Source organism: Galleria mellonella, unplaced genomic scaffold, assembly GCF_026898425.1.
Source record: "Galleria mellonella isolate WM207_F2 unplaced genomic scaffold, CSIRO_AGI_GalMel_v1 utg33, whole genome shotgun sequence".
NCBI classification, from domain to species: domain Eukaryota; kingdom Metazoa; phylum Arthropoda; class Insecta; order Lepidoptera; family Pyralidae; genus Galleria; species Galleria mellonella.
Window position 1 is genome coordinate 9751482 of NW_026442079.1, and position 12430 is coordinate 9763911.

The window sequence follows — 12430 nt, forward strand, 5'->3', positions numbered from 1 at the left end:
GATAATAGAATGGTAACCCCGTCTGCGCTAACAGTATATGCTGGTGGGGCACCAGTGAGGGATGATAGGTAAGGATGACAGCAAGTCAGTTGGCCCATTGTGATTAATTAAGAATTAACCACCATGGTTTCCAGGGGAAAACGCGTGGCAGTCCACCTGACAAGGTATATTGTTAGTAATGGGGCCGCTAGCCCTTTCATACCTCCCTGGATGGAGGTGTTAAGAGGTGCTATGTGCATACTAACATAACTTATACTTACACTTGATTACTATAACTTATAGTTGTTAATATTCATTCATACAATAGAAAAAATCTGAAAATGCGGCTTACCATCTTCGCCCATTTATGTCTTCAATTGTTCGATTCTACATGGTTTTAAGTACAATGAGCAATCAGTGCCTTATTTAGTGCCTTATTTATAATGATCTTAGTTCACAATATAATCTGATAAATAACGATACGAGTAAATGTCCGGACTGAGTGTTTTAATATAATATATTGCCACTTACACCATGAAAGGAATAAGGAGAAATATGGGTTCGAATTCCACTGGATCTTACTTTGGAGTACTTTCCAATGTGAAAGTAATATACTCGTACACGGACAAGAATAATATATTATTTGGAAATATAATTATCTAAAGACAAGGTATATATGTAAACTAGGTCCTAATTCATTAATTTTTAAAATGACAAATCACTATCTATTCAATATTGACGAATAGTACTACGATTCAACCGATGTCTCATCTTCTAAACTTAATCCTGACGGTTAAATGGTAAAAGAGCATGAGGCCAATAACAGCACTGTTAGTGTGACGGGATTCTGTGTTTAGGTTAATAATATTTGACCTCTAAACCATCATTACGAAAAAAAACAATACTTCGATTCAACTGAAGTCGAAAAAAAGAGTAGTTAGACTAATTAAGGGAATCCTCGTAAACAATATTATTCCATTTTTATTTATCATCTATATATTAACATTAATGGCTCAACTATATTTGCGAAATATTTTTTCGTTTGTTCTGGTGTTGTTTTTTAAATTGGCATATGTTAAAATTCTCGTATTGTATTCTTCATTGACATTACAATGGAGGGGGCCATTATAAAATCAATGATTCCAATTAGGTAACATAATATCAAATGTGTCAAAGATTGACACATTCAATTAAAACTATTTGATTATGATGAAGTATTTGAATATCAGCAGAGTTGACGTACTAACGAAACGAAACCTTGTGTTAATAGCATATAAGGTTTAATTTCATAAACATGGCAATTACTACACGTACCACAATTCGGGCACAGACTAAGCAAATAAGTGACATAATCCACAGTGGAATTAATTTAGAAAACTATTTAGTATGGGAATCGAACGGGAAATGATTTATGTAATATAGTATTATAGTCGTGAAGAACGAGATTGTCGTAGCGTCTCTGCATTGCACTGGCGGTTATCCAAGAGGATTTCATCACGTTTTCCTATATACGAGTATGTAGACGAATACGTACAAACAAATAGCTGTTAGTACTTTGCTATTACTTAATACCTTTTCTCATTAATCTGTCACTATCATTAGTATCCAATATACATAGATATAAAAAGAACAATAAACAGTAGATTTTATTCCACAAAATAATACAAAAAAAAAATTGCATCGACTTCAATCTTGGCAAACCCAATTACAAAAACCGATTTAAAAACCGAACTACTGAACCGATTTTGATGAGGTTTCTATAGTGCCAATCTGAAAGGGTCCTTTCAGATAGAAAAGAATTTACTAAATCGGTTTATAAATAAGGGAATTCTGAGATAAGAAAATATAACCGATTTGAGAAACCCCTCCTTTTTTTGAAGTCGTCAAATAATTTGTGATTTTCTTTTTTATCTTTTAGTATTAATTTGCTATTTCATTCATTATATTTTATTTTTATATATATTTTACAATAATTAAACGCACTGATTTATAGATACACTATTTCCCGTGACTTTGCCGACATGAATTAGTATATAAAGTATTTAATAAATTTTATTCAAATCCGATCAGCCATTTTAGTAAGATTCATTCATATTTATAATATTAGAAGGATACCTATATAAAATATTTGAATTTGGAACGCGAAATTGTGTGTCAAATGCATATGGATGGATACGACAAACAGGATAATAGAAACATTAGATATAAAATATTTGTATTTGGAAGGCGGAATTGTGTGTCAAAGGCAGATGGGTGGATGTGACAAGCAAAATATTGCTCCATAAAAACAGTGTCTTCAATCGTGACAAAATTAACAACCCTATAGATAACAGGAAGAGAAAGATATTAAAATTCCTTTTGAACTAAGTAAGGTACAAAAATACAGGTGTATTGAGAACCTCTTTGAAGCTGATTAAGAATAAAGTACAGCAATAAGTTCGAAGTCGATTTATTTACTGTTCCTCGCGTAGCACATATCTGATGGACATGGGTTTTATAGGATAGAGGGCTATTCACTACATTTTCAAACGTGAAAGCGAGGTAGCGAAGCGAGGAATAGGAATGAAGGACAGGAGCGCTGTAGCCAAGCGACGTAGCGGAATAAAATTGATAACACCGCTCGCCGAGCTTACTTGCACAGGTTCCACGCTTTGCTGAACCGCTTTTGTGGTCAACGCGTGATTCACATATAATGTTGGATTTACATGCTTGCTAATGCACGAATTGAATCTATAAACACGATAGACATGATATCTATCATGGTATGTGTCTACTTGCGTAAACGAACGCTATTTGTCGTCGAATCGATCTCTATGCCCAAATTAAATGCAATTTACGGCAAACGTTGCAATATATCCACAATCCACATGTTTAGTATTTGCTAAATGCTAGGGGTTTGCATCACACGTGTAAACCGAGCTTATAACTTTACGTTGGAATTTGTGAATAACCCTTGTAATTAAATTGTTGTTGTGGTTGAAACCACTTAGTGACAAAAGTTTATACGTAATAGTTTTTGGTAAATTTTAATTTTCTAAATAAAATTAACGTAAACAAACGTTTAAAGGGTTAATCAATAGCTTAAATGGTATTGTCGTATTAGTTTGGAGCAAAAAAAGATTTTCTATCAATTAAAAACGTATAATAATCATATAAACATTCATTTCAGGTGTTCCGCCGCCCTTTAGCAAGGACTGGACACCTTATTCAATTAAATGTACCAAACTAAGAAAAAAAGACAGCAAATAAACAATATATAGTCTCATCAAAAGTAGATTCAACTCGAAATAGGTTTCCTACAAAGACACAAATATTTGTCTACGTTAAATCTGCTTAACGAACTGTTTAATAGCTAATAAAAGTCCTCATTAATTTAAGGTAGAACTGAGTGCGCTATCCTAAAATGTAAAGGAACGATAAAAAGGAAGCAAAGAATTCGCACAAATAAAACAGGGAAGGCTAAATGGAGAATTGGATACTACCGGGCATTGCAGGGCATTTACAAGTAGAATGGTTTATTTGTAAATGCTTGTTACGACCATTTCAACCAACCTTCTCTTGTCGGATGGGTTCGTGGAAAAATGGCGGTGGCGCTTTGAGATCGATGTCCTCCCCGCTAGTTATGCTGTTACCTGGAACAAAGGCATTAACGAGTATGTAGTTAGAATATATTATATTCATATGTATATCAGGATATACACAGAGTTAATTAAAATCATTTACATTAATATGCACCTATTATCTACCATATGATCGTAAGTATATAGGACAATATTAAAATCATTACTCTCCTTTTCTACTAGCAAATTAAACATTTTTTCCAAAGAATGGTTTAAACAAATCCCACTGTCAAGTTAGTACGGGAGAATAAAATTTTTCAATTAACAATTAAATTGATACGAAACGACTTGGTATACGACCGAATTTAATTTTTATTTCGCTTCAATTCACTCGGAATACTAGGATTTACTATTTGGCTCCCGTAACGAATCTCACTCGCTATATTATTACGGCAATAGATATAGTGAGTGAGACGTTATAGGATTAGCTACATTCTACCCAGAACTTAATGAATCAGTCGGACTTTCGACATAAAACTCTAATCTAGAATCTGCTTCAAAAGTCGCTGAACAAATTTACTAACACAGGAAGTATCGAGCAAAATTTATTTGATCTTGGTTTATCAGGTTCTTAAACTGGGAGCAGACAATCCGTTTTTCAACAGAGACGAATCTCATTTCATGTTCAAAGTAGAGCATTTGTAGAGCTTTCAACATAAGAGACGCTATTCATAGCTTTTATCTTATTTATTTTTCAATCCGCAAATCCTATATAAAATTTTCTAAAAGAAACAATCTTTATTCCGATGAATCATCGTTTTTGGGGAATGAATTTTCAAAAATCTATTCTTACCCCCTTATTTATAAAAACTAAAATCTATATTAACTATTACACTGTTTGTCAATTTTCTTCAAATTGAATATTTAACTTAAAAGAAAGAGACAAAACAGTTCATAAGCAGAAATAGACTTATGGGAGGTTAGACATTTTTATAAATAAGGGCGTTAGCGTGCAACCATGTTGTATGTTTCTATGTAAGATTTCACGTTTCTAAAGACATTAATAAAGAGTGTGAGTTGTTAGTTAAATTGAATCATATTAGACATACGATTAGCTACCAATGAGATCGATTATGAAGCACCATTATCTATGTATAAAACAAAATTTTCAGTTTGATATTACAGCGAGATTATATTTAATGATCCAATATGAAGTAATTTATAATAGATTTGACTTGGGATAACTTACTACACATTTAATTCACAATATTCCATAACAATATTATCGCTACACTAAAATTTACAATTTTGTTTTTACAGATTTTGGTTTAGACAATGACACTTTATAGTCGAATTTATTAAGGTATCTATAATGAACATATAACAGCGATAAGCAAGATAGACATACGAGTAGATTATGGACTCTTATATATTGTAAACACATAAAAAACTTAATTTGGTATTTTAACATCTTACTTATAAGTAAGTATCGTAAGTATATCCATGATAATGCATATAGCATAATAAAATAGTATTATTACAATTTTGAAAAATCTGTAGGAAGTATGTGGCAGTAAACAGTATACCTAAGTATACTGTTTACCTATTGGGTGTATAGGACATGTTCGCATGCAATGTCCACTTCCGCGCTAGACGTAGCTGTGTCCGACTGATATAACAATGTATTATAAATATTGTGAGGTACAATTTTTATCTTTATTGAATTTACGGTGGACGCGATCACGCGACGTATGTCATATATAACTAACATAAACATAATACTGTTTGATTTCCTGCACGTTAGTTATAAAATAGAAAACCGTTCAAAGAGCATCCGGTAATATATCCCATGTCGGTAGGTACGAGAATTTATCCTTATAATATATTAAATAATACCATAAGAGTAACTATTTATTCCTATAGTAATCTCTCTCGCCGTCTATACAGTTATATGAATGAATACTTAAATGAATGCTATGGAAGGTTCATACGTATAGTTAAATATTGTTTTGTATTAATTTGTTGATTTATGACGATAACTGTTTAAGATATTTAAATCAAGTAGACTGACAGCTTTCATCGAGAGCACTGCTTAATCAGTTTGAGATATAACAAAATAACATAATAGGTGGGATTGTTTTTTTTATAAGTCTACAAAGAAGTCAACAATGACATATATCTATTTTTTAAGAATACCTTATTATACCAATCTTATTTGACGCATCAAGCTGATGCAAAAAATGTAAGCATATATGCTCTACTACCCGTGCGAAGTCGGACATACTATATATTTAATTATTTTTATTATAATATTTTAAGATTTTTCCATTATTAAACTGTGAATTCGTTCGTTTTTGTTTTGTATATTTAAAATGGAAAAAGAACGGAAATAAATCTTGCCTTTTTCAACAAATAGTAATTATCTAAATCGATTAATAATTGACGAAAACATCTCGTAAATCATGTCATCTCTTTTTTCTTTGAAGTCGTTGATAAGCCAGATTAGAACATTTTAAATACCTAGAGAATTGAAACAGAAATTTTATCTGTCCGACTATTTGTCTGTTTGGTCATTTATCTATTATTCTGAAAATCTACATTTGTACTCGTATGCCCATCATCTATATACCTTTTTAAGCGTATATCTTATATTATTCTGTGTGTCTGTTCACTGGTTTGACTAATTTGAATACTGGCAATCCACAACAATATTAAATTTATGTAACACGACCCTTTTTGAAGGTAAAGGCTACATTCATTGTTGTTTTAAGTTTACACTGCGTCTATGGTTGTTATTGTATGTGAAATTGGATGGAAAATATGAATAGCATTGTATCTCTCAAGTACATTAAAATTTTACCGAAAACAAGTAAAAACTGTTTACGTTACTTTCGTCGTTGCGGTGTGTTTTATTGTATTTCACAGGTTTTCCTGTCTGGTGGAAAGCCAATAAAGTACTTAAACAATACGAAGGTTCCCGCTTGGATCTTTGTTTGACATATTTTCCGGAGTGTACTGAGGGATTTATATATTTATTAGACATCAAACCTTTAATAAAAAAATATAGAATATATTTTTATGAGTACATCATATTTAGCTGTATCCCGCGGCTTTGGTCGCATGAAATGGTCGAATAAAAATTTGCTTGTTTTAATCTGGAATATGGTCTATCAATAAACCAATTTTTTTACAAATGACACTTGAAAAAGCGTGATTAAATAAAAAAAAATTTTTACAAATTTTCATCAAATCTTTATTTTCCAATATTTATAGCCTTCCATAATTTTGAACCAATTACCATAATAGTTTTGAAAGCATTCACTCACGTGTTAGTCATTTGGTCACGATGAAAATAGAGGTTTAGGGAGAAAAAAAATATACTGTATTAGAATATGCGAGTCAAATATTATTGATTTTTTTCTCTCCATGTTTCATTGTAAGTATATACTAGCATACGCATATTATATTACGAGTATCATAAGGTAACATGACAAAAATACGTCTTTATTCACTAAAGAGCGAGTAATGGGATCTGGAAAAGACTTCTTTACACAACGAATGACAATACGAACATACAACAAAAGTGTAACAAATGAGCGAGAGTTGTTACCAACAGATTAGGTGGTAATTACCACCCATTTTGCTGGTAACCTACAAAGAGTTCACATTTTCTATTCAAAATAGAACAAGGTTGTGTGTCATCATTTTACATCCTTACTAATAATATTAAATTGAAACTGAATTTATTAGTTTCTTACTACTTGGCGCCTTAACAATTCAACCAATGATCATGAAATTAGGTATATACGTACTATTTATTATATAGTTATTTTTGTCCTAGTCATGTGGATAAAGTTGCAGGTAAAAACTAATTTACTATATGTCACGCCAAGTCTTTTCTAGGGTTGGAGAATCAAATGTTCGTTTAATATTATATTTTTTTATTATAATCACTAGCTACATACATAACAAAAAATTGTCTGGCACTTATCACACACCATTCTCTAGTCCTAGTCTAATCAAAACTTGGCTGGGCGGCTACTAGAGTTAAATACGTTTTTAACTGATAGTTATAGTTAAATACATTTTTACTTTCCGGCGATTAAAACACCATTAACAAACCAAACTAATCCATCTGACGGCGGTAGGCTCGCGTTTTACAATATTGTATTCAAATATTGAGTTCAATGGTAACAGATAACAAATATCTTTATAACTGCTTATATATCCTTTCGCGAGTATATTTACTTTTTTTTTTTTTATTTATACATACAGAAAGTGTCAAGACCAATTCAAACAGATATATAAATACTAACATTGGTTGTTTGTAATGGGCGGATATTGAACCCGCCATAACTGTACGGTCAAACAATATTGTAAAATATGTGTAAACCTTTACTTTACACTAGCAAAGTTAATAAAATAAAATAATTGCCTTGATAATTAACTATTTATCACCGATTATACTTTATAACATATCATGCCTATCTGCCTGTCAAAAATATATTACAATCCCATTAAAGTTACGACAAGGCATTGAACCATTGTATTAACCAACCAACCCTAGCAAGTACCGATGCGTGAGTAGTCAATAATGCCAGGGTTTAGCATCGTTGACATCAGCTTATTGTTTGATGAGACTAAGGCATCAAATAATTTGTTCGTTTATTCGTAACTAACTTCGGCCGCAGTGGCGTGATAAATCTTCATTTTCGGTGATCAGCGATCAATCTCCCGCCTATGTCTCGTGTGTCAACACAGTTTTATATACTGTAGATATACATACATTGTTATTGAGTGGTTTTTACATCCATATAACCAGCGGTTTAGTAAACTCAATAAACTTTTACATATCGCTGCGGTGACAAATAAGCATATGGTACGTCCCTGATTGTAAGTGGTTGTTACCGCAGCTAGTAAACTCCTGCAGTACTAGAGGCATTAAGGGCGAGTTGCAGTTAATACATTTATTGCCTGTTATTCGATTTAACAACAGTATGCTTGGTACATGTGACGTAGTATGAATAGACAAAGAGTATTAGGTGTTAGAATACCACAGCACTTGTTTTCAGTCCGCAGCATTCACTCTAATTTTTAAGCATTTTTTTAGATTATGAGATTCTCAATTCGCTTATATCGTATTTTATGTTACACTACTAATTTTAATTATTTCTGTAATAATCGATTACTTTAGTCTTATGTTGGTTCCAAGTTAATTTTATATAAATTGGCATCACTGTTTTTGCAGAATTAAGTCTATTAACCAATAATTCTATGTTCTAAATTCAAATATTTTATATCTATGAAACATTTTGAAAATATCCACATTCGAATGTCGATGGGTTGTGTTTTAAAATAAGAATTAACAAGAGATAATTATGATTAATTAAGATTAACTAATCAATATTAGATTTGTTTCCCACGAGGGAAATGTCAATTTTTTGCGAAGCAAATTGTACTTGTTTGCAAGTTCTAATGCTTTCTGTATAAACGGAAGGCACGATTACAGACTATTTTCCCTAGGTCAAGGTTTAATGTCGAGGTTACCACTGAACAGAATAATCACGAATGTCTAATAAGGAACCGACCAATTACAGTAATTTTAGTAGTAATTTGAAAGTTTACGTTTGTTTTTTTAATTTGTAACATCGATAATTCGTTATCTTATTTAATCATTGTTTCCGTTAAATAAAGTATAAATTAAATATAAGTATATATATTTAACTAACTCATGCTAGAACAGTATGGAATTTTATAATATAAATTTTCAGTACTGACGATAACAACAGATTCTTTCGCCACGTATCTAGGAGATAATTTGTCAATTATTCCATGCATTTTTTTTATATTACTTCCATATAAATGTAAATGATGCTTTGATAATTAAATTGACTTTTAACTCGGCATCTTCAGCATACAGGTAGTTACTACTAAGTACTAATTCTCAGGATAGCAGTGTACCCTATTAGGTCTACCTCCACGCGAATTCCCTAAGAAATCATTATGATTAATACTAAATAAATTAGTTATGATGGACCAACTAACCTGAATTTACCTTCACCTACCATTTCTCACTGGTTCTTTGCTACTATTATCATCCTTTAAACAAAGCACCTAATTCTATGCTTAATGTATTTTTGATGAATATTTTATCAATGGTAATTTCTTTAAATACTAATTCCTACTCTAACGTTCTTACTTTTAACTTATTCCATTAATGTACCATTAGGAAATCCATATTTAGTTAACATCGTAATCGATTTTTGTAAAGTTTTCACGTACGAGTAGAAAGCATTATCTAGTTGTGAGCGCCTTGCTTTTTATTACTCCTTTTATATTTGCCATATTTAGTAAACTAAAAACCGTCCTTTTATTGAAATAACACGAACTGAAACATTATTCCTGTTACTCAGTCTCATGTATATTCATGAAAACATTCACGACTATTTGCAACGGGTACCGCTTCCCATCACCACATTGTTTGCTATTCCAAATTGCTTAAAAAGTAATAGGTAAAGTAAGATTTTTGTGATGCTTATATATATTATCTCATTTTTAAATTATCAATTTCCAAAACAAATGTTGGTGTTACTTTAGCTTACAATACAATTACATTAATTTTGTGAACGATATGGTATTTTTAATAAAATATGCTAAATATAAAAAACAGGTCAAGTGAGAGTCAAACTCGCGCACTGAGAGCTCTATATAAATATTGGAAAAAAATATGTATTTTTTTTGTGATGTAACTACTAATTTACTATCTCTGGATTTTCTACTTTACTTTTGTTGAACGACATTAGTTCTGAACAAGTTTCATGATTCTTAAACGGGAATTCTCAACGGGAAGTAGCCTTTAGGTAGGTTTTCCTTCCTTTGCAGGTGTCAAAATATACACCATTAATAGTTGTATCTTTTATCTTGATATACTTTAGAAGTTAGACTTTTTTACAGCATCAAGGGATTTCAGACTTGAGTATTTGATAATAAGTCCAGCTTGATAACTATATTCGTTCCTGAGAAAAAGGGTCTTGACAGGCGGACATACTGACGGACAACAAAGTGATTCTATAAGGGTTCCGCTTTTTCCTTTGAGACATGGAATACTAAAAATAAGAGATTATATTTTTGGATGGACATCATCGGTCTATCCATAATAACGTATTATCGTTCCGCCGTTGGGCATCGGTTTCATATTTATTTACCTTACAATTTGTTATTTATATAATATTATAAATGAGAACATTGTTTTTGCTTGATGCCAGAACAAATAAACAGAAAAAAATTAAATATATTTTTGGCTCTTTATTTGCTGTTATTAAGACTTTCATATATGTATATTATTTTATTATTATACCTACTACGTATATGTATTGTATAATAAAATCGTAAACGAGCTATATCTGTACATTAAATATTGGCTTGACCGTGCGTTTGTGTACCCTAATTGCAGAAACTACTCAAGTAATTTAAAATCAATTACACTGATGTATTGTGACAAGCTTCCTGTAACATTTTATTTTATTCTAATCAGTTCATAAACGTTTGGTTTTTTAATTTAAAGTTAATTGAAATAATACGTACTACTCTAGAAACGTGCTTTAGAATAATTTCGTCTTTACCGAATGTCTATGCAGTCAGAGTCGTGAGCACAGGTGGCTCTTAATAAACATTAATTTTTATTGGTTTTTCTATTTCAAACATACAAGTGCAAACGAGATAAGTTATCTATACAGAGTTAAAAATATGTACAAAACTTACTTTTCTTCGTGTATTCAATTTTACATGGACACTTAATTATCTGAATACCTGGCAATAGCAAATAGTCCTGTCATTCGAAACTCTATTATGTATATACGAGTAGATTATACAATCTACCATAAAAACCTTAAGTTTAAATTTTTAGTAGACGTTTATATATAAAATTGAATAAAAAAATTGTTTTCTCTCATTTATTTAGGTTTACAAATAATGAACACAATGTATATTTTAAAACTAGGTACATTAATTAATACGACCTATTGTACTACCGACACTATTAACCATTTTGTACTATTACATAGTTTTATTACATACTTTCACTCACAAATTAATCATACACAGCCAATAAACATCGATAATACAAACTATCCTATCCTACTAACATGACAAATGCAAAATCTGTAAAATTATTTTGAAGACTAATCATTTTCAAACTGCTGAATGGATTTGAATGAAATTTGAAAAAACTTACATCCTAACCTAACAAACACAGGACTTTTAACACATTGATTCCCATGAATAAAACCGTGGTTAGTTCGTAAATTTTATAATATAAAATTAACTGTATATTTTTTAACAAACACAGCAAATTTTTGAAAGCACTTATGCCTACTGCTAAAATGTCAGTCAACACAAAATGAGTATTATTTATATAGAATGTAAGTAGTTTTATTCTGATGCCCCGACAATTTAAAAAAAATACAAACTATATTACCCATTATTAAAAAAGCAATATATTTATAAAGTATATATTTGTAAGATTACCGTAAAATAGTAGTAGTAATTGGTTATATAAGTTCCCTGTATGTAAATTAATGACAAAAGTCCACAGCTCAGAATTTCATCCTAAATTACACCTAGAGCTAAATTTTGAAGTTCAGTATAAGACACATTAACAGTACAGATACCAAATCGTATATACGAGGTTTGTCCGGAAAGTACGTATAAAAGTTTTTTAAAAATTTTATTTTACAATTATTCAGGTAAATCAATTTTATCCCCTTCAAAGTACTCCCCCTGTGACATAATGCACTTGTGCCAACGCCGTTTCCACTGTGAGAAGGCTCCTTGAAAGTCCTCTGGTTGTAGGTTTCTCAGCTGCCCCGTCGTAGCTTTTTTTATCTCATTTA

The 12430-nt window shown here is 31.1% G+C and overlaps 1 protein-coding gene across 1 annotated transcript in view; it reads right to left on the reverse strand.

Annotated features, from left to right (window-relative positions):
* The window catches only part of LOC113519092 (alpha-mannosidase 2), a 79656-nt gene that overhangs the window by 17333 nt on the left and 49893 nt on the right, over positions 1-12430 (reverse strand). Inside the window, exon 3 of the mRNA XM_026904153.3 lies at positions 3532-3611. Within this exon, the coding sequence (XP_026759954.2) occupies positions 3532-3611 (80 nt within the window). The remainder of the gene's footprint in view (positions 1-3531; positions 3612-12430) is intronic.